The 24,415-nt window shown below is 34.1% G+C and overlaps 1 protein-coding gene across 4 annotated transcripts in view; it reads right to left on the bottom strand.

Annotated features, from left to right (window-relative positions):
• The window catches only part of TSC22D1 (TSC22 domain family member 1), a 132,320-nt gene that overhangs the window by 79,679 nt on the left and 28,226 nt on the right, over window positions 1-24,415 (bottom strand). Inside the window, exons 2-3 of one of the 4 annotated variants that reach the window (XR_006213499.1) lie at window positions 19,734-19,903; window positions 17,243-18,882 (exon numbers count right to left, since the gene is read on the bottom strand). The exons of 1 other annotated variant lie outside the window; for it this stretch is intronic. Coding sequence is in view for 1 of the 3 variants with exons in the window: in XM_042974744.1 (XP_042830678.1) it covers window positions 19,816-19,903 (88 nt within the window). In the remaining 2 variants the exon portion in view is untranslated. Of the gene's footprint in view, window positions 1-17,242; window positions 19,904-24,415 lie in introns of those variants that run through there. 2 more of the 4 variants (XR_006213491.1, XM_042974744.1) reach the window with 2 other exon arrangements.

The following is a 24,415-nucleotide window of genomic DNA, read 5'->3' as shown; positions in this document are numbered from 1 at the left end:
ACATTTTACAGCACTCATTAAACAGTCCTAACAAATAAAGTTATGTTACATGGGAAAGACTTGCTGTTCCTCCTATGGTAAAATGGGTAAAGGATTAAAAAGAAAAAAAAGCATAGTGACAAAATGCAATCCTTAATCAGTAAATATTATCGGAAGAATTATAGGAAAAATTGCTTAATATATGAAGAAAGAAGGACTGGAGCAAATTATATAGTAGGAAATGTTGGATAGACGATAAAAGACACACACCTTACGTGTCTCAGACTATGGTACTTGCTAGATTCCACTTTCAAAATAAAACATTTTGTATGTATACGTTAAGAATTCAAGAAAAGTTTTACTGGATAACATGTAATCTCAATAGCAAATTTTTTCTTTAATAAATCGTGTGTGTGTAACTTCTGATGGAACAGCTGTTTTAACTAGAAAAGGGATTCTCAGACAAATTTACAAAGACAGCAACTCAGGTGAAAATCACTCAACCAGTCACAGGCAAGCTACTGCAGCAAAAATGCTGAAATAAGAAGTGTGCACTTAATGTTCCAGGGTTATCATCTGTGTGGTTAATTTAAAAAAAAAAAAAAAAGGACCTTTAAAATGAAGAATCATTAGGATATTTCATGAGATAGGGAGCAGCTAAAAATTATTTTATTTTCCCCTATACAGTCCACTAGTTATCTATCATAAAGAACTTAGGAGTTGTTAAACTTAAGAGATGGACTATGGACTTCTCTTTCACAGAAATAAAAACATTCAAAATTTGCTGACCTTTTTTGTAATGACAAAGCAGAATCTTCAAAACAATAAACACACCACACCTGTACCTTCAATGTAAAGGGAATGTTATTAACAGTTCATGAGACGGTGACTGCTTTTCTACAGTAACTTCCTATGAGAAAGGAATTTTAAAGACAAATGTTTTTAGAATATCCCCATCATTTTGTGACTTGTACTGAAATGTTGAGAGTAATCTAAAAACAAACAAACAAAAACTCTCAGATCTGCACACTCAAAATATATACTTACATTAGGGGTGAGCCAAAAAAAAAAAAAATACTTAGGAGTTATTGAGGTGAGCAATAAAAAAACAATTTATGTAACAAATTTGGTCCTTTTCCTAATCAGGAAGCCAAAATTAAATAGAAAATAAGATGATGCTCAAAAGCATAGCCAATAAATAGTACTCCATTTTTCACTGAAAATTTATAAGTTTACAATCTACATATAAATACCTTCCTTCCTAGTAGAGCCTGCATGTCATATAATACATCTCCAAGAATTCAAAAGAGGTGTTGAATCTTCTAGCATAACCTCTTCTTCATTACAGGTAACCTGACATTTTTAGTGGACTCAGTGGAAAAGGCAATGAAAATTTTCCAATGCTGATATATACTACAGACCTATTAAGAAACTATACTATGTGAAGATAAATTAATACATTTAAACACAGGTTTGGAATTTAGACTACTTAATTAGAAAATGTGCATAAAATGTCCTTATTCAGACTGTCCTATAGTCACCACCAACACAAAGAGTTCAGAGGACAAAGGTGACTGCCAGAAGGTGATTATTGATTTTTGTTTTTAATGCACTGAATTTTACAACTAAAATACCATGGCTCTAGTTTATATGAAAATTGGAAGTGGAGCTAATTATTTTTAGAAATCTGATAGCCATTACAAGATTGTTTTTAATGACTTTCCAAAGACATTATTAAAAAAACACGAGTTCATTAAGTCACATTTTCCATGAAGAAAAAAAGGGCTTATATTAGAAAATGTACAGAATCCTACCAACTTAGAAAAAAAGACTACATACTTAAAATGTTTAAATAAAAACTGCTTATGAAAAAGTTACTGAGTCCTTATAATTAAAACTTTAAAATTCTAGGAAGTACTTAACAAGCTATTTTACACAGATACATTTTAATCAGTGTGATAATAGTGCCTGACTTTTAACTGTTAAATAAATATCAAGGTTATTATCTGCTTTCAAAGGACTACTACAAATTTTACTGAGGAAATAAATGCAGTTCTACCTTTAGCAAAGGAGCATTTCATACGTTTCTAAGATGCCAAAGGTAATTAGTTCTCTATTAATTCAAACATATCCATTTCGCAAAATGAACTTATCAGTACCTCAGCAAGAAGAAAAAAGTTCTATACTTCAGTGTACTTTTCACTCTACAAAAGGACATGTACAACCAATCTAACTGGATGGGAATAGTCTGTTGTCCACCAATATGCTTTGGCACCACCCAATTTTGAGAATAAAAATGCACACTAAGCTCAAAACTGCCACCAACTCTTCTAAAGAATACGAAGCAATTCAAGCAAGAAAAACAAAAAGAGCTAGAATGTACGTTATTTCAAAACAATGACTCACAGTTAATGAGTATTTTAAGTGATTGCAAAAGACTGAAGTGATTAGTTTATTCCCTTGCTACCAAATGCCAGGTTGCCAGGAGTGTTTATTATTTAGAACCTAGGAAAACAGCCCCTAAAATTACAGAAAGGTTTTTTGATAGATTTTTTAAACTTTCCTTTGAGAACATCCAATGTTAAGTGGCAAACTGAGTCTTTCCATGATACATTTCTCTAATTGAAGAATAAACTGAATCAAGATAAAAAATTAAATCTGTTATGGAAACGACCTTTTCAACCTCCTATAGGAATAGTGCAGAGGAGAGGTCCTCAAGCGAGGAATGAAAACACAAATGCTGACAGTGGTTAATCTCCCTGTAAGAAACAAAAGCATGAGGAAAAAAAGAAAGGATAAATTAATGAAATGAAGAGCTAGCTAAACAAACAAGCAATGATTCACTACACATCACCCTAAATTTAAAAATTCTTGTGATGTTCTTAAACTAAAATTATCACTAAATATCCCTTCCCAGATACAATCACAAGTCAGAATCATTTGAGAGTTCAGAAAGTCATCAAACCTATACTTAAAGCCAAATCACAACTACCTTGAATATTTATCTTTAAAGTCAGAAACAAATCTAATGTTTGTTTTGGAAGGCCTGAAGAGTGGAACCACTGTTAAGTGCCAATTATTTTCATAATGTATCAGAATCTAGAAATAGATTCCAGAATTTTTTTCCTTCAATAACATTTATTTTACCATCATGGAAACGTAGGGGGCTGGGAGAAAATGTTACAATTCAAGTTAATTCAGCTTTTATAGGAAATTCTTTCGATAATATTGTAAGCTTATCTTTCATTAGATTACTTGCTTTTTCCTTAGTGAAGGAAAAATAAAATTGGTATCTTAAGAATCAATGAATGATGGGTATAAGCCAATTAACTGTGCTAAGCACTGGCAAATGATAAACAAAAGCAAACAAGATCCTTGGCCTCTTGGGGTCTTTTAGCTGGAGGGGGAAAATGGCACATAACAATGTAAAACCATGACTATCAGCAATGATACAGTAGGTACACAGGTCACTGTGAGAGCAAATAGATGATCTAACCTAAGAACATCAGAGGAGGTATTCCTGACGTAAGAAAATGACCACTGAGCTGAGACATGAAGGATGAGAAAGAAAAACACCGTGTGGCCAAAGGTGAGACGGGACAGATAAATAGGAACTCGTCTTTCGGGGTTTCACAAATTATAATATAAAGGATTTGTGTCCCTATCCTTCCCATAGATCTTAAGAGCAATAGGAAGTCAATTGAGTGTTTTAATTAAAGGGATAATATCATTAAATTTGTGTCTTAAGAAAACATCACTCTGGCATACTGTGGCAACTGAATTCAATTAGTGCAAGGGTATATACAAGGAAACAACTTAGAAATGTTGTTAGGAAATTATTTCAAGTTAGCAAATAATGGACTGAGCCAGAGTAGTGGAAACAGGAAAACAGGTTGTTGAGATATTTTAGACACAAAATAAGACTGGATGATGGACTGGGGTAATATTCGCTAAAATGGGGAATGGTAAAGGAAGCCCAAATTTAAGGGGGGGGGGGCGAGATCATAAATTCATAAAACATGTTTGAAGTGCTCTTAGAGCACATGCAAAGAGATGCCAAACAGGTATTTGGTCTATAAAGTTGGGCCAGTGTTATTAAACTTGAATCATCATTATAAAGGTAATGAATCTGCAATATGGATACAGACGCCCGAAGAATTGAAATCATGACCAACCTTAGCAATTCCAATATATAAAATAAAACCTCGGTAGAGTGGGAATAGTCTGCAAATGAGACTGAGAACCACCAAAAAGATACAAGGAAATCAGAAGTAAAGACCCACAGAACGAAAATGTCAAAAAAGAATGACATCAGTTGCTTTGAACGCTTCTGACAAGATAGGAAAATTGTCCATTTGATTTGGTGATGAGTATTATTATTATCAATAGTATTATCAGTATTATTTCAATGAAGTTATTAAGAGGTAGAAACAAGCCCAGAGTGGGTTGAGAAGGCAGCAATGTTGGAAGAAATCAATGGACAGAATGTTATAGTCAGTTTTGGGTACATAGATGATGGGAGGGCAGGGCAGCAGCTACAGTTACCTATTTTTTTTAATTGGAGAGATTTTAACATGTTTATAGGCATATAAGAAGGATCTAGTTGAAAGGAAGCAGGTGAATATGAAAATAAAGAAGGGATAACAAAATGTTAGGACATCTAAGAAAGCAGAGGTGGTATGATGTAGCACACAGGAGGGAGAGAAAAGGTTGAGGGTGGCAAAGGCACGTTTTATGTCTGTCATCAGGGAGAGTGAAGCCTCTCTTTCTCTGTACAATAGGAAGTGAGGGATCTGTGGAGAAAAGCTACATGTTACTCAATGTAAGTATATCCTAATGTAATAAAATCTTACTTAAATGAGGTCTTTACATAACAACAGAAACACTTGCATTTATTGCGGGACGTGACACATAGTAAATGCTATATATATATATATATATCCATTTAATCCTCAAAACAATGCTGTAAGTTCATTAGCTCCTTCACAGATGAGGAGCCTAAGGCACAGGGAGGTTCAATGATGTGCTGAGGTAAATGGCAGCACTGCGTCCTCAAAAGCGAACACTGACTCTACAGCCAATGCTCCATCAATGTACCGCCCGGCCTCCTGGTGGGCATGAGACCGCCTCTACACACCCACACTGTCCCTACAGAATGGTGGGTTCTTCAGACACACAAGGTCCTAAGTCTCGAACTGCTAGGACGAGAGTTCTGTTGACCCCCACATTAACAAATAATAAAAATATAAATTTGTGGCTAAGAAGCCTAGGCAGTTAAGACTTCATAAACTGACCTTTGTAATCACCAGTTCACACTAGTGAGAAAGAATCCCAAAGATTTCTTTTTAAATCTTTCATCTCTTATTTTCTGGGACAACTATCCAATAGGACCGAAGTGGCATTACAATTCATCTATTTATGTGTGGATGTCCCTCACTAGATTTGGGCATTTCAAAGGCTGCCTATGTCTACTCCATTAAAATATTTGTTCAGTGCCCACCATGTGGAAACCACCGTGCCAGGTGCTAAAGAACAACATAAACAAGAGAGCCACAATCTCTGGTCACTGGAAGTCAACTAACAGACAATATATGCTTTTAAATTGAGAAAAATACTAGGAAGAAATCAATATAAGAATGAAGGGCGAGATGTAGAACTGGATGTTTATAATATAGTAGCTAGAGAAGGCATCTCTGAAAACATTTAAGCTGAGACCTAAAAGCCGGAAAAGGGATATTCCATTACTACAAATCTGCTAAGGTAGAAGATACATAATTTAAATAATTCAGAGACTAAATGAAATAAGCCCAAAGTTGTCTGGAGAGCAAAAGCAAGGGTAAAATTGAGGAAGAGTCAGGTCAAGATCACCTAGGGTTTAATAGGCCATGATAAAGAATTTGGATTTCATTGTTTTTACAATAGAAAGCAATTAGTATTGAGCAGAAAACAGACACAATTTTATTTATGCTTTAAAATTATAATAACTCATAGACAGATGCCGAGGTCAAACAATAAGGCAAGGAGACCTGTAGCAGTTCAGGCAAGAGGTGGTGGTGGCTTGGAGGAAAGGTTGGTAGATGGAAATGATAAGATGTGGACAACTTTGAGAGAGACTTAGGAGTTAAGTCTGAGCTTTGAAAAGGGAGCAAAAGTAATTCAAAGGAGAAAACACCATCTCTTCAAATAATGGTATTAAAACAACTGGACATCCACAATCCAAATTTTTTTTTTATTTTTTGTCAAAGAAGTTAACTCAAAACTGATCGTCTAAATTTAAAACTCAAAACTGTAAAATTTCCACAAGATAACACAGGAGAAGATCTAAATGACTATGGGTATGGCAATAAGTTTTTAGATACAACACCAAAAGCATGACCCACTAAAGAAAAAAAAACGATGAAGTGGATTTCATTTAGGTATAAAACGGCTCCTTTGCAAGAGACACTGTTAAGAGAACAAAGACAAGCCACAGACTAGCAAAAAATATTTGCAAAACACTTATCTGGGAAAGGACTAGTGCCCAAAATATACAAAGGATTCTTAAAACACAGTAAGAAAACAGATTTTTAAAAGGGCAAAACATCCAGACAGACACCTGTCAAAGATGATATACAGATAGGTAAGAAGCTTATGAAAAGATACTTGTTATCATGTCACTAGGGAACTGCACATTAAAACAATGATGCCACCATACATCTACCTATTCGAGTAGCTATGATCCCAAACACCAACAACACAAAACACTGACAAGAGTGTGGAGCGAAAGGAAGTCTCATTGACTGCTAGTGGGAGTGCAAAATGAACGGTTCAGCCACTGTGGAAGAGTTTGGTGGTTTCTCACAAAGCTAAGCATAGGCTTACCAAAAGACTCAAAAATCACACTACTAGATATCTTTCCCAATGAGTTGAAAACGTATGTCCATAAAAAACTTGCATATGAATGTTTACAGCACTTTATCCTTAAGTGCCAAAACTTGGAAGAAACCAAGATATAATTCAATAGGTGAAAAAATAAACTGCAGTAGAGTTATACACTGCTAAAAAGAAATGTGCTATGAAGTCACAAAAAGAAAAGGAAGAACATTAACTGCATATTGCAAAGTAAAAGAAGCCACTAGAAAAGGCTACATACTGGTATGACTCTAACTATATGAAAGCCAAACTACAGACACAGGAAAAGTTCAGTAGTTGCCAGGGATTGGGATGGTGAAGGATAAAAAGGTGGACAAAAAAAAAAGGGGGGGGGGGGGACAGATTTTTAAGGGCAGTGAAACTTTATGTAAGATGCCCTAATGGTGCATACAGGACATTAGGCACACTGAGTGAATCCTAACTTAAACTGTGGTCTTTAATGTATCAAAAGTGGTTTAGCTGCAAGAAATACGCTAAATAACTGCAAGATATTAATTAGTAGGGAAAGGAGGAGGAGGAATCGATATAGATACTTTCTGTACCCTTTGGTCAATTCTTCTGTAAACTTCAAACTGCTGCAAATAGGGTCATCTGGCTGGCTCAGTTGATGGAGAATGTGACTCTTGACTGCAGGGTTTTGAGTTTGTGGAATAGAATTTACTTAAAAAAAAAAGAAATTAAAAAAAAAAAAAACTGCTTGGGGCCCCTGGGTGGCTCAGTCAGTTGAGCGTCTGACTTCGGCTCATGTCGTGATCTCACTGTTCATGGGTTTGAGCCCCACGTCAGGCTTTGTGCTGACCGCTAGGAGCCTGGAGCCTGCTTCAGATTCTTTATCTCCCTCTCTCTCTGTCCCTCCCCTGCTTGCACTGTCTCTCTCTCAAAAATAAATGTTAAAAAATTTTTTTTTAAAAAACTGCTATATATAAAGTTTAAAAAGTCCAAAAAAGAAACAAGTGAGGTAACAAATAATGAAGAGACTGAATATGGGATGTAAGGAAGAGACCACTCCATGGTTTTTGACATAATGAGTTAAACGATGGTGCCACACTGAAAAAATAGCTCAGGACTGGACATTTTAATTTGCTTTAATTATCCAAGTGAATATCAAGACTGGAGCTTTGAGGAAGGGCTAGAGGGGAGGGGGGAGATAAACATTTGAGGAGAGTTAACAAAGGTATTAAGCCATGGTAATAGATAAGATCATCTAAGTGTAAAGGGAAAAGAGGTTAAGGGAAAAGCTCAAGGACTGAGCACTGAACTACTCTCCATAGTGTATAAAAAAATAAGACCAGCAACAGCAACTAAAAAGTAAAGGCAGGGAGGGAAATCAGAAGTATATGCTGTTATGGAAGTCATAAAGAGGGTGTTTCAGAGGTAAAAGTATTCAATTACACTGAATTCTGCTACAAGGTCAAAACAGCACAGGTTAAGTGCCCAGTGGATTTGGCAACAGGGAGGACTTGGGTGACCTTGACAAGAGCAGTCCTAGCAGTATTAGATGCAAAAGCCAGATTGGAACAGATTGAAAAGTAAATAAAATTTGAGAAACTGTAACATTATGAGCAGACAATTCTTGGTAATAAAAGTGAGAAGAGATTGCATAAGTTAAAGGGGGCGAAGATTAAGTAGTTTCCTCTTCTTAACATGATATATGACTGAATAACTAGACACAATAATGATCCAACAGAGAAGGAGCTTTGTTCATAAGAGAGAAAGTACTACAGCCACAGAGTCCTTGACAAGATATAAGAGATACATCCAGGCTCCAGAGGACAACAAAAAAAGCAAGATTTTGAAAAGAGGTGTACAAGTGTAGAAGCATCTTAATATCACCAATGTTTGGGAGATGCATGATATTTAGTACTAAATGATTCATTAAATGAATCAAATTAAATAATTATAATGGCTTAGAAGGCTCCTAGTAAAGCACCATTACTTGTGTAAGGACAAACCAAATTGAAGGCAAATTCAAACATTTAAAAATGCTCAGTGACTTCCAGTTTCCTTCCAACAAGTACAAGTTGTCACTTCCTGAGCATAAAACAAGAAAAAAGCTACACTGAAAATTAACAAATTCTCTTATATCCATCAGAGATCTAAGGTCACAGGATCAACTACCAGCCCCAAAACTGAAGAACTAAGCAAAATACAGATATCAGCAGCTTGCCAGGAGAAACCACCACTGAAGCCAGCCGGGTAGAAAAACATAAAAGGAATTGACTAACTGCTAGAGACTGAGGGCCCATAAACTTGAGAGATTAAAAATTTTTGGGAAGTCAACTTTAAGGGGCCTGTTACATTTTCATGAGTTTTATCTCCAGAAGCCCCATCACTTTCTCAAGGTAAAGAACAGAAAAATCTCCTCTAGTTCTGGAAGCAGAAGGAAAAATAACCATTTTGAAGTACATCCAGAGCATATGGTTCTCCTTAACAAAGGGCTGCCCTCAAGGAAAATTATTTAACCAAAGTCTAACAAAATGGAGAAAGAGAAATACCCAAATCAGGCCCTTTCTACCCTTTGCGTCTCATAAGGGGCAAGGTAGGGGGATGCTTGTGAAGGTGAAAGCCCACAGGAGAGTCCACTAAAAGATTGAGACCATTGACAGGACCACAAAGAACTTCTATCCCCACACCTTACCCACCAAATCAACAAGAAATTACAACGGAAAGAAGGCTCTGATTCTATTTACAAAGGAATCTATGCAATCAGAGTGGACCTAAAAAAGCACGCAAGAGGTAATTTCAGCCTGACCTATACAGGTAGAGCAAACAATAAACAGACTAACACCTAGTCAGATCAACATAAAACCTCACTATAGACCTATCTGCCTAAGTTCCTTTTCCAAAACATCATGTCCAGCATTTAACAAAAAATTACAAGACACCCTAAAAGATTAAAAACCAACAACCAAAAAAAACCCAAAAATCACACATTATGAATATACAAAGCAAGCATCAGAACCAGGTTCAGATATGACAGATATGTTGGACTAACAGACCAACAATTTCATATAACCACCAACACGCTAAAAGCTTGAGTGGAAAAAGGAGATAACATGAAAAAATGAATGGGTCATGTAACTCTAAGAGAGAATCAAAAGGAAATGCTAGGACTCAAAAACAAAGTCAGAAATGGAGAATGAATTCTGTGGGCTCATAAGTGGACTGCACAAAGCCTAAGAATCCATGAGCTCAAAGATACGTCAACAGAAACCTCCTAACTGAAAAGGAGGGGGGGAAAGGAAGATAATATCCGAAAACTATGGGACAATTTTAAAAGATGCAACATATGCACAATGGTTATACCAGGAGAAGAAGAGAGAAACGAACTGAAGAAATATTTGAAAAAATAATGGCTGAGAACATTCCAAAATTTATGAGACACTAGAACACAGATCAAGGAAGCTCAGAGAATATAAAACAGGATAAATCCCAAAATATCTACACTTAGGCATATCACAAACTGTAGAAAATCAAAGACAAAGGAAAAATCTTGAAAGAAGCCAGAGGTAGGAGTAGGAGAGAAGAAATCTTACCTACAGAGGAATAAATCATACAAACAAGAAGAGGAAGTAAAGCAGAACATTTAAAGTGTTGAAAGGGGAAAAAAACCCTACCAATCTAGAATTCTGAATACAGCAAAACTATTCTTCAAAATTAAAGAAGAAAAAGCAACTTTTGTCACCAGTGGACCAGCCTTGAAAGAAATGCTAAAATAAGTTCTCCAGAGAAAAGAAAGATTATATAGGTCATGGGTCTACACAATTTTATTGTGGAAGAGCACCAGAGAAGTGATTATAAAAGGCAAAACAAAACCTTTTATTTTTAAAATTCTAAATTGATGTTAACACTGTTTGTTCAAGATGACAGCAACAATATTTTGGTTGATTATAGCTTATGGAAAAGTGAAACAAAGAACAGCAATGTTATAAGGGATAGGAGAGAAAAAGCAGGAATACTCTATTATATGATATCTGCACTACCCATGAGGTGGTTATGTATTAGTTGAAGGTAGATGAGTTGTAAATGTATACTGCAAACTCTGAGGCAACAACTAAAAAAAGTTTTAGAAGTATGCTAAGATGAGAGAAAATGGAATTAGTACTCAAGATCAGAAAAAATTAAAAAGGGGGGAAACGCAAAATAAATTTTAAAAGAACAAAGGCAATGAAAAGTTACAAACACATTAATCCAACTATATCAATAATTGCTTTACATGTAAGTGGCTGAAATATATCAGTTAAAAGACAGAGACTATCAAGTGGATAATAAAAAGAAGACCCAACTACATGTTGTCTATAAGAAATTCACTTTAAATATAAAGATACATGTAGATTAAAAGTAAAAGGATGAAGAAATTATACCATGACAACACTTGAAGCTACACTAGCTTCATTAATTTTAGAAAATGTAGACTTCAGAACAAGAAAAAGATCTCAGGGATAAAGTGGGTCATTACTTAATGAAAGGGTTAATTCTCCACGAAGACATAATAAGCCTTACTACACACTTGCCTAACAATAGAGCATCAAAAATATATGAGACAAAAACTGACAGAACTGAAATGAGAAAATGATTAATCAATCCACTATTATACTTAAAGACTTCAACACTGCTCTATCAGTAATTGACAGATCCAGCAGATAGAAAATTTGTAAGGGCACAGTTGAACTGAACAACACCAATCAACTGTATCTAAGTGATACCTAAAGAATACTTCATCCAACAACAAAATATGCCTCAAGCTCACGTGGAATTTTCACCATGATTAAGGGCCATAAAACACATCATACAAAATTTAAAAGAGTAGAAATCACACTAAGTATGATCTCAAACCACAGTGGAATTAAACTAAAAGTCAGTAACAAATATTTACAGGTAGATAGAAATCCCAAAATACTTGGGAGATTAAACAACACACTTCTAAAAAACACAGTGGTGTAAAAAAGATTTCAAGAAGAATTTTTAAATATTTCAAACTATAAGAATATAACTTATCAAAACAGTGGGATAGCACAAAACAGTGCTTAGAAAGAAGAGCAATATAAACCTAAGGCAAGCAGAATACAAATTAGAGAAGAAATCAGTGAAACTGAAAATTAAAAGAGAAAACACAAAACCAAAATCTGGCTATTTTACCAATAAAATTGGTAAATCTCTGGCCAGGCTAACAAATAAAAGGAGCCACAACTAATGTTACAAATGAAAGAGGGGCCATTACTGCCAGTCTCTTGGACATTAAAAAGATAATAAGGAATATTATGAATAGTTCTATCACCACAAATTTGAAAACTTAAATGAAATGGACCAATTCCTTAAAAGACACATCTACTGAAACTTACATAGGAAGAAATAAACTGAATAGGTTATCTGTATTTTAAAAAACTAAGTAATTAATAACCTTCACAAACAGAAAGCACCAAGCCAATGGCTTCATTGGTGAATTCTACCAAATATTTAATGAAATGATACCAACTCTCTGCAATCTCTTTCAGAAAGTAGAAAGAGAACGAACAATTCCTCATTCTATGAGGCAAATCTAGTATCGAAATCAGACAAAGGCATTACAAGAAAGGAAAATTACAGATCAATAGTTCTCATTAACATTGATACAAAAGTATTTAGCAAAACCCAAAGACGTGTATGACACAAAAGTAAATCCTAACGATGTATCAGTATCAGTTCATTAATTGCAACAAATGTGCCACACAAAAGTAAGGGGTTAATACGAAGGTAAACTATGGGAGGAAAAACGGGGTATATGGTTGGAGGTGGGGTTCTCTACTTTCTGGTCAACTGCTCTGTAAAACCAAAACTACTCTTTAAATACAATTTGAAAATGCATACTAAGTAAAAATATCCCTTTTATCTACTTTAAACACTGAGCTTCTATAAGAAAAATGTTCCTGGGAATATGCCTTCATTTTGGCAAAGACATTTGGTAATCAATGGTGCAGAATTCTTTATATTTTGATAGATCTTTCAAATGCCATCTTTGTTGCTTACTGAGTATATGCCCTTGGGCAAGTTTTGAAACCTCTGGTATTATTTTTGTGTGTAAAATGAAAAACATTCCCTTTCTCACAGGTCACAGGTCAGCTGGATTAAATTAGGTAAATATACATAAAGCAGCTGGCCAAAGCTGCACACAGGAGGCGTGTGTTTGTTCTTTTCTTTCTCCCTTGCCCTAAAATTCTAATTTACATAGGGTAATATACCCTATTTCAAACCAGTGTTTCTCAAACCTTTGTTTCAGAAACACGCAACCCTTAAACATTCTATGTCTTCCAGGAGCTCAATTTTAAAATTGGGGGGTAAAAGGCTAAATATTTCATTGGTAACTTAAAATGCTGTTACACTACAATAACACTGCTGTAGTAGAGTATTCGCTCTATATTTCAAGAGGCAACATAAGACTATGCCCTCATTAGAATTTAGGCCACATTCTCAGATTTCCAAGACTGCTACTTCACCATCTTCTCTGCTATTTGGGATCTATCCCTAACCTTTCCACTGAAGAACTGCTTTTTGTTTCTAATTTTAATGATGTTACTAAACACCAGTTGATTTTCTTCTCATGGTCAGTCATGTGTCAACAGTTTAGTTCCAACAGGCCTGGTTACCCTTAAATTATCAAGAACCACCTGAAAAGTAACATTTCACATTATACAAGTCATTTAAAATGGTCATTCTCGTTCATCTGAGTCAGAACTAAGCAAGCAAATACAAAATGGAAGACTGTACTTTTTAAACTATGATTTCTTTAAGTTTTAGCCATTACGATAATATTTTTTCTTTCCCGCTGAACTGCACACATTTGCCTGTACCTAAAGACTACTAGCCTAATTTTTAGACACCAAGTATTCTGCATATCACTATAGAATGTTTTTGTGCAAGAGAACCTCAACATGCATAAAATTAAGCACCTTACTGGAGAGATATAGAAGGATAAACAAAGTGGCCATGAGAATTCTACAGCCAGTCTGAGCACATCTGTACTGTGTTGGCTCAATGTCACACATTAAGAAAAACAATGATAAACTGAAGCATGTTCATGGAAGATCTACAAAACCTTCAAGGATTTCACAACTATGTTACATGAATAAGAACAAGAAAATGGAGGTGCTTAAATCTATTTACAAACAAAAACAAGCAAAAAAAAATGGGCTTGAAATTAATGGGGATGTAACAGCCATCTTAAAATACCTGAAGGCTGTCACGTTTGAAGGAAATCAGACTTGCACTATGTTGTCCAGAACTAGGATCAACATGAGAAGGCGGCAGAATACAGATCTCGGAGCTTGCAGTCAAGAGATAGGAGTCTTACAATTGTTTATCAATTGTGTGATGTTAGAAATATAGGAGATATTCCTGGGTATACGCTACTTTGTATGTAAAATGAGGGTGCTAAAATAGATTACCATCTATGGTAATTTTCAAATAAAATATGCCAAGGAAGCAAATCTTGGATCCACTTCTTACCATTAAAGCATCCTGAATAGGAAATCAGCTACCTCATGAAGTAGTGAGTTCTATCACTAGTTCATATCAACATTATCATTTGCTCTACATATAAAGGTGAAAGTGGAACAGACAGCAAACTATTGTCCACAAACTAGTGTTCTTATAATAAGAATTAAAGGATAGGGTGAAAGATAATTGTGGTTTCTACGTTACCATCTATTGAATAAATTATACTATTATTTCTAGGGAAGAACACCTAAATCATTTTTTCAGGTCATTTGTATTGAATATTTCATTTTCCTTTGATTCTAGATACACTAAATACTATATGCTAACACTTTACTCTGAACCTACTTATTATTCCTCAGAGAATAATAGCATAACTTTCTTCTCTAAATGATTTTATATACTAGCCCTTCAATATTATTTTTTAATCCGTATAGAACAAATTCCCCTAAGTTACAGTATAAATGAATGTTTATAAGACTCAAATTAATTTCTCAAACCAAGTAAAAATTATTCAGTACAACAGTTTTCTAAGTTCTAGATATCATTTAATAAAAATGGGCAAAATGAAGCCAGGCAACAATCTCATGGAATATGTACTCAACTTTCCATACAAAATATATTTTAATAGCACTCAAAGCTTAAGAAATAGTAAATCAAAACTGGATGATAAACACTAAGAGACCACAAGTAAAAGATAGCTTAAAATATAGGAGGCTAAGTACACCAAAGGTACAATGTCTATAGATGTATCTAAACGCACTCCAAAGTCATATAAAAACAATCTGTGGCTTATCCTTTTTTTTCTGGGAGAGGTTTATTTAAAAAATTATTTTCCTAATTCTACACCTGTCTGAAAATCCAAGGATATCTGTTGTAGTTTACTTCCCCATCAGACATCACATTGAACACAGTCTTTGAACATTTTTCTACCTATGCCATACCTTACCTCTTGAGTAGAGATCCCTTTGATCATAATTCCTGAAAACTCCGATGTATACTTTGAAGTTCCCTAACATTTTTACTGCAGTAATCTAATTACCTTAGATGATACTTAGTGTTAAAAAATTTTAGAGCATCTTTGTGCTTATTTTTGAAAACAAAAATCTTTCACATTTTAGCACTAAATTAATATGTAATCTTTTTAATGGGAAATAAAAATACCTGAATAAAAAGAAAACAAGAAATTACATGGTACATCTAACCAATGGACATTTTGCTCAATTGTTTCAATATAGCAAAATAAGATCTGAGCTTGTATTTACAATAAACTGCAAGGTCAGTACTTTGCCAGTCACACTGCTTATGTGACGTTTACTTTTTTTAAACAAAAGCTATTTTTTAAAAAGTCTCCTCACTAATGAACATCAAAATTTTACACTACAGTTAATCCAATCAATGATGGTGAAACAAGCCTATGCTCTCAACCTTGAAGATACAAAGATAATCCATGTTTAACATTCTGTAATATTTTTATTTTGAAGACCGTGTAGGGAAGCATCCATGTAGTAAGAATTTAAAGTATTTAAAACTCCCATTTCACCATTACTTTTATAGTATGTTTGAAGTTTCTGGTACAGGCTTTTGATTTAAAACTCCACAACCCACTCTTTATACACGTATAGTTATGGCTGATAATTTTTTTGTATTCAAGTAAAAAATACAGCCTTCCATTGAAATATGTCTGTAAATCTTTTAATGGCTTTAATTCTAAAAACAAAATTTTATCCACAGAATCTTAACTCTTTTCACTCCCTTTTCCAAACTTACCAGACTAATAAAGCCAAGAATTTTTAGTTTCCTCCTACCCCACAAACACAGTAACTATTCTAAATCATAATTTCCTTTTTCTTTATTTTTTCAGAGTATAATTTCTTTGGGGAGCCAAACTGTTTCATTTTAATCCACAAGTTGTCATTAATTCAACTTTTATTTCTTGCCTAGGACACCATCACAATGTTCATTTTTAATTTTTAGAGTCCACTTCTTATGTAAGTTTTCTTCAAATCAAAAGGGAAAACCCTCTTGCTTCTAGCAGACTCTGCATAGAAAAGGTAAATTGTTCCAGTGGCTTCAAATAAGTTTATGTAAGCTATAAAGAATCCCAAAAACCAAGCTTTACCCTTTTCCATGTTGTCTTGATAAGGTTAAAAGCAAGAGACTCTTAAATAAGGTTTTTCCTTCTACAATTATTTGTTCAAACAGAACATTAAAACATTTTTCTTTCTCCTGTTAACAGCTCTTGTGAATTGGATAGTTCTCCAATCAGCCATTATTTCCAAATGTTCCTTTCCTGGGTTGAGAATTTGTCTTTTATATGCTATTTTGTAAGGGATTATATTTTGATCAATCTCACTTCAAAAAACTTGACCATATTATTCCTGATATTTACAATATTTACTCGAGTTTTAATGGTTCGTAAAATGGACACACAAAAACGGTATCTTAAAAAAAAAAATCCAATTCTGAAAACAAAGATGAAGCTTATCAGGAAAATGAGAAAAAAGACTAAATAGATCACCTATTTCATACATTTGGGACTGGATGACCCAATGAAGAATCATTTTAATTTAATAGTTTTTAAAAAATTTTGTTTCCAAAAAGGTTAACATACACAAGAAGAGGATATATATTCAGAAATACTTAGAGGAAGACACATAAAATTAAAATACACTTAAAAATACTGTTGTAGTTTTCATTTTCTACTCCTGAAATAAAAATAAGCCATTTATCAGTAAGTGCATTTTTTTCATGGAGAAAATATTTATTAGTTTTCAAATGATCACATAGTACAAATATTACACAATTAGTCATTCTAGGAAAAAAAATTAGCTTATACTAATAATCATAAAATAAACACTGAAAAATATAGGATTGCATAGTGACACGAAATATTGAAAAATCTGAAAGGAAAATGTATCAAAATAAAAGTTTAAATAAACAAATCAGTTCACATTAATATACAAAAAGTTTCACTTTTAAATAGCTTTTAGTGGCATGAGGTGAATTAAATGCACTTACATTTCTTTTGCACACTTTAAGGAACAGAGCTAAAATTTAATCAAAGCATGAGGTTAAGAGATTAAATCACTTTTCATCTTTAAAACTGAAACAAAAGGCTAGTCGCACAGGCCATAAACTGGTTGGTACTGTGGTTCCAAGAGTTCAACTAACTTAATTTCCAAGCAAATTTCACTTTCAGTTCCCCTCAGTTCTTTCTAAAATGTTGGGTAGTCATTTTTTAATTTATAGGTGTCTGTGAAGACTCTTATCCAAATTTAACAAAAACAAATCAAGCATACAAAGCTATAATCGTTTATGGGAATTCAGAGCTCCCTACGGAAATTTTAGTTCAAACTGATCTTTTAAACCTTTAAGTACTATACAAAAATCCATAACTAATGGGGGGAAAAAAAGGTCTCATAGAAAGAGAGGCGACACGCCAGGTATAACTTAGCAAATGCGGCTCCTAAGACCTTCAAGATCATTTTAGATGCTTCCATATTAATAACTCTAGGATTCTTATTCCTAAACTTTATACCAAATAAAACAAACTGGCAGCATCAGGTAGCTTTTAAAAACTTCTTTAATAGCTTTTGACTGATCAGTTAATAGATGCCAAAGAGAAAAAAAGAAACATTTTGATAACTACTTCCGTTTGGATTAAATGTTTTGCAACACTTATTCACATGTGGAGACTTATGCCCATACTACTAACTGCCTGTGCTCTCTACATGCGTCTTTGTTTCAGTATCATTCAAACTTTAGAATGCCTTCCATGCAGAACAATACCTCAAATTTAACAGGTATTTACTACTTTAGAAGACCGAACAAGCTACTTTGATCTCAAGATGTCTCCTCTACTTCTATACTGGAATCTTTGTTGACTTGACAAATAAGAAGGCTCAAGAGCAGAAAAAGATAAGCTAAAAGAGTGTATCCTAATAATAAAAGCAATTTGGAAATAGTTAAGAAGTTCACCTTTTTATTTACTAGTTCCTTTCAGTGTCAGGCAACAAAAAATAATTTTGTTAAGTTTTCTGGATCTCCTATACTACTAAAAAAAAAAACTTTGCCTGCTTCATTAAGGTGATTTTCAATCCCACAAATCTTTTAAGTGAAACAGAGAGCTGCTTTTAAAAGAAAGGAGTCTCTCATACTTTCTCTATTTCAGTCTTCTGAATAGAAAGGAATATTTGCATGGCCATGTAAAACTCCAATCTGAAAAAATTATTTCATTATTTGAGCCTTTCCGTTCCAGACCAAGAGTACACGAGAGTAAATCTTAAAGTTTATAAATGACAAGATCAGGTGGCTCTCTCATCCTTGTGTCTTCTAGATATATTGCGTGGCTCCGTTCACCACTGCCTTCCAAACTGCAGGTGCTGCATGTGTGACAGATATCATCCATGAAGGCTCTGCTAGAAGAGTTCCTTTTGCTGAAGAAGTATGATGTTTACCAGTTGAAAGAAATCTGGGCAATTAGAGAACAAATAAACCGGTCTCCCATTATCAAGATACCTGGAGTCACAGAAGGAATCCACCAAGGAAAAATGAAAACTTGCCAAAGACACCAAAGTCATGTTCTACCCATTGTAGATGATAAGAACTTCCTGGAATCAAATCCTACCCTTGGCATCAAAGAAACTAAGAGAAAACCATCTTAATGCCATGGGAAACATCTAGGACAAGGCTCTTTTGCCACAAATAACATTATTCCTCAGGACTGGAAAACTACTTATGAGTATATATTTAACATAGCTTTCAGGGATAATATATCCTGAAACTTATATTCGTTCACATTTATCTCATTAAAGAATGAAGCCTCAATTTGACAGTAAAACCATAATGGTACTATCATTGTATCTTCTAAAAGATCTAATTAATATGAAGTCCTAAAGTTTGAGGTAGGAAAAAGACCAAAAAGTTCTCTCTAACAGGGTAGGATAACACCTGGACATCAGACTTGTGCAAATTAGGAGAGCTCAGATGTCCAGCTTGCCCAAAGATGAAATACAAAAACTTCTTTTTTACCTTCCGGTAATAAAAGAGCACTTAGAAGTCCACTAATACCATTAAACATTAAAATGGGCAAATATTCCTTTTAAAAATTCCTGTGGACTTACACAGGCAGTCACCAAATCTAGTGCCCCAAATCATCCACTGCTTTAATTATCTGGAGAGAAAATTAAATAAATTTTAGGCCTCTTTTCTGAATGGGCACTAGTTAGCATTCTCAAGAAAAAACAAACAGATTGCAGCCCCACTTGGTTCTTATATGAACCCAAGGAGTACACCAATAGAATTAAATGGGCAATGGACGGACACTCCAATCTATAAATAAACCCAAGTAAATAATGGAAAGCACCCACTTGTTTATTATCCTTTCCCACTCTCTCCAGAAGCTGGATATTCTGCCTCCAAGGGTTCAGTGGAGAAAGTGGACCCCTGACGTCAAAAGCTCTCCGTGGTCTTGGCTGTATCTGTGGTTCTAGGATCACTCCTTGCACCTCTGGTAGGAGAGAAGCACTGAAATAGAGAGCTGAATATAGATTTAAGAAAAAATTCTTATTAAGAAATTACATTCTCTGGTCATTTGAGTTTGCAATGACTTATCCTCAGGATAAAAAGGAGCTACCTTTGGGCACACTTTCTTTAGTGCCTTCTTAATTTGAATCTTTGAAATCTGTCACCACAAATGATTAATTCTTCAGTAACCTATTAAGAAGGGACCTATCTTGGTGTAAGCCATCACACACTCTGTGACAAACCACCCAACTTCAAGTGCAAGACCGAATCAAAAAATGATAAATTATGACTAGAACAAGAGCACAGCAGCACAGTTGTCTTAAAGGGACAGGGAAAGGAACTCGACCTCAACTATATCAAAGGAGGAGTCCCAGTTAATTCTTCTGTCAAAGAGAAGAAGATGGATTGAAAAGGAGAAACAGAATAATCAAGCATATTAACAGGAACACTACTAAACTTTGGGAATTGTCTAAGAAGCTGAATTTGTTCTTGTTTTTAAGTCTTCAGTAATTTAAAGACTTAAACTACAGTCCCACATTATAGCAATACAAAGCTAAACCTAAATTTTATCAAGCTAGGACCACCATCACTGAAAAAGAGTTTTTCTTCAAGCACTCATATTTAAAAGTGGGAGGGCAGAATACTGTACATAGGTAATACAATCTAAAAATCTTTTTTAAATGTATGATCATTTGGTTTTGGGTCAAGAAGGACCAGGAAATAAATCATTAATGGCTACAATGCAGAAATTAAAGCAGTAAGATATACTCAAATAATAGATGATGACAAAGATACTGGAAAATAGTTTGCTTTATTATAGGAATAAGGTAAATAAGAGAAGGAAGTTCAAAGCACATAGCATCTGATCAAGGAAAAGCTGAAAGGAGAATAAGATAGGCAGATATGTATTTAAAGTTATAGGGACTGCAGGATACATTTTAACAGTGGAAAACAGATCAATTATACTTTGTGGTACAGAGTGATATATCCCTATTAAATTTCAGATCTTCTTCTAACTAGAAAGGTGCTGCACATTCCTGTTGTATTGAACATAATCACACTATCCTATTTCATGGACATGTTATATTTGGGGATAAATTAAGAAAAAAACTGCTAATCAAGTAATTTTCTTTCTCACGCCAACTGGTTATCACAAGGGTTCCTTACCTGTTAGTGGAACGAGGACTGTGCTCTCTTGTTCTCTATCAACCAACCAACAAAGGTTATAGTCTCAGCACTAAGAAGGTAGCAACCAACCAAAGTTAGTGTTTTAATGCCTTCACTTCCTCCTGGCTCTGCCAGCCAGTTTGGAAATATACCAACACAGCTGAAAAGGAATCGTTATTCCATTACCTAACAACATTTAGACTCAATTTTTTTTAAAAGCCTGAAGAAGAAAGAACAAGCTAACCCTTCTGCTTTAGGAATATATTCAATTCTGTACAAGTGAGAAATGAAAACAGTTTGGACTAAGAAAAGAAAATGTATGATTTAACCATCAAATCTGTGATTTCCAAAATGTAAAGAAGTGAAAAAAGAAATCTAAAAGAAGTCAACGGGGTGAAACTTCCATCTAGCAAGAGGTAGCAAATAAACAAGTACGAAAGTACTTTACAAGCCTATGTGGCAACTATTTTCTTATTTTAAGTTTCCAATAGATTTTAAATCCTCAGGTCTTTTAGTTTTAAAGACTATACTTTGTGACCAGTAGCTTACAACAGTATTTTACAGTATAATCACATTGAGGAGGTATATGAGGGACGATGACAGGAAGGAAGTACAAATTAGAAAAAGATCTGAATACTAAATATCTCAAGAATGGCACTCTAGGTATTTTCAGGAGTCCAAAAAAACCAAAAAAAACAAAAACAAACAAACAAACAAAAAAAAAACCCCACTATAATCCCAAAAAGATTAACAAGGTATTCCACAGTTGGAGTTCTTAAGGTATGACTTTTTAACAGATGAGAAAGGTTTAGAATTAATACATCAGAGCCATCTCATTTATGTATTCATTGTACCTACTGTAGTCCCTCTGAGACAGACAGACAGACAGACACACACACACACACACACACACACACACACACACACACACACACTAGCAGTACCTACAAAACCCCAAGGTTTTGCTTTCCAAGTTTCCATTTACCCTGTTCAACCATGATCCAGAAGTAGATTATCCTCTTTCTGACACGTCGTCAGGAGGTCAACAGCAGCCTAATGCTATGTCACAAGGCATACGTCAATCACTTCACTTCATCTCATCTCTAAGCATTTTATCATCTCACATCATCACAAGAGAAAGAAGGGTGAATACAGTAAAATAAGATCTTTTGAAAGTGAGACAGACCACATTCACATAATTTTTATTAGGGTACACTGTTATAATTATCCTAGTTCATTATTAGGTTATTGTTGTTAATCTCTTGCTGTGTCTAATTTACAAATTAAACTTTATCATAGGTATGTTATGGTACAGGAAAAAACACAGTATATACAGAGTTTGGTACTATATGTGTTTTCAGATATCCACTGGGAGTCTTAGCACATAACCCATATAGGTAAGGAGAGACTACTGTATACTGTGCAATCAGGTGCTACAAAAGTCTTTTTTACATTATGAAAAAAATCACCCTCTAGTCTTTTCCAGTCAATTTCCTTAACAAATCATTCTTTTTCATGTCTAATATTTCAATACAACCTAATAAGATTAAAGATTTCCAAATTAATGAGATCTAAGTAAACCTTAACTATTTCATGATACAGTTTAAAAAAATAAATTCAGAAACTATAAAAAAATATGATTTCCCAAATTTTCCAGTTTTCCTTTATTTCTTGAATACTAATCAATAGTAACAATACTTCTGATTGAAAATACAGGTTAAAAGGGAGCATTCCATTTTGGAACAAAAGATATTAACTTCTAAATTTTTTTTTAAGTTACAGGCTCACTTAACTTTGAAAATGAAAAACAACTCCCAGGAAATCATATCTTGCTCAGATTAACAGTGGGCTAAGTTTACAATTTCCCCTTCAATAGGAGCTCTAAACCACTGATTTACTTACCACACCCCCACAGAATTTATAAATTAAAAATACAAACATATTTAAAAAGCCAAATGCCCTTAGGATAGGTTATAGGGCTGGAGAAGTAGATACACTCATAAAAACTTCTCCCAAGTGAGATTATTTTCAAGATAGAACTTCTTGATTTTGCTTAAAGTAACAAAACTTACGGATTCAACATACTCATACTCAACATACTCATACTCTGAATAAACAGATTTCCCTAAATAGAAATTATTTGAATCCTTGAGGAGAGCTGATATCTCTCTTGCTTCAGGAGTTAATTATTTATGATGATTGTGGATTTGATCATGTATCATTTATAAAGAAAAATGTAAAGGCACTTACAAAATGAGATCGTTATTCAAACAAGAAAGAACAACCTTTGCGAGACTACCATTGATAAAGGCTCTTAAGAATGACACAGTAGGACCCTACCTAATTCTATTTTAATAAACAGCATTCTTCTATGTAATGTTTAAAGAGATGAAAACAATAAGCACTCCACTGGAGAACCTGTATTTCAACCACTAGAGAATAAATTCTAAAACAAAGCTAACAAAATCATCTGTGCTAAAATGTCACAAAGGAACTCAAATGGATGTTAGGAGGTCTATCAATCCACTAGTACTTCAATAAAATCATTTTAACATTATCCCTAAGTATTTAAATTTTTAAGGATTCTTACTGAAAATCCAGGTATATTCAAATCAGAAACAAAAAACCTAAGTATTTCGTATATAAACACCACTGAGAAATCCTCCCAAAATATGCAAACTAGACTATTTGCAATACTTGTTCTCAATACTAAATTATTAAATGAGCATATGTTGCTTATTAGTTTTAAGCATTTCTAATACCGAAGAAAGAGAAAAGGCTAAGCCTAATCATTTTTAAGCAGTGAAATGCAAGGTAATGTGTTTCTACAAAGACTATTTCTATTCCTTTGTATTACAACTGACTGAAATTGAACTTGCTAATTTACAGATTTATAGATTATTTATAAAACAAAACATTCTACACTAAACTGGAAGCATGATGTAACATATTCTTATTTTTTTAATCACTAATCATTCTTACTGGTCCTAAGGCACGTCTATTAAAAAAAAAATAATAATAATAATCTCACAAACCCCTTCAAGTGCCCAGAACAGTCCTAGCTGGCATTAAGAAAATAAAAGAACATCCTTAACAGAAACCATGAGAGTCTATCTCCAGACCCTAGAAGAGTGCTTGGCACAATTAATTCAGTAAATATTATACAAATGAAGTCTACTGATCAAGAAACAAACAAAAAAATTTTGTCAAGTGGCTGATGTCTAAAGTAGACACTAAAAAGTTCAACTTTCTAATCCTAAGGAAAACAAAATCAAAAGTATTACTTTCATGTACCTCTTTGGGGGTCATCAGCTTCTAGGATTAATTTTTCAATATGGTCAGCAGGAAACAAACGTAT

This window comes from Panthera tigris, chromosome A1 (assembly GCF_018350195.1).
Source record: "Panthera tigris isolate Pti1 chromosome A1, P.tigris_Pti1_mat1.1, whole genome shotgun sequence".
Classification (NCBI taxonomy): Eukaryota; Metazoa; Chordata; class Mammalia; order Carnivora; family Felidae; genus Panthera; species Panthera tigris.
The sequence above is the reverse complement of the archived record's forward strand: the minus strand, read 5'-3'. Positions and strand labels throughout refer to the sequence as shown.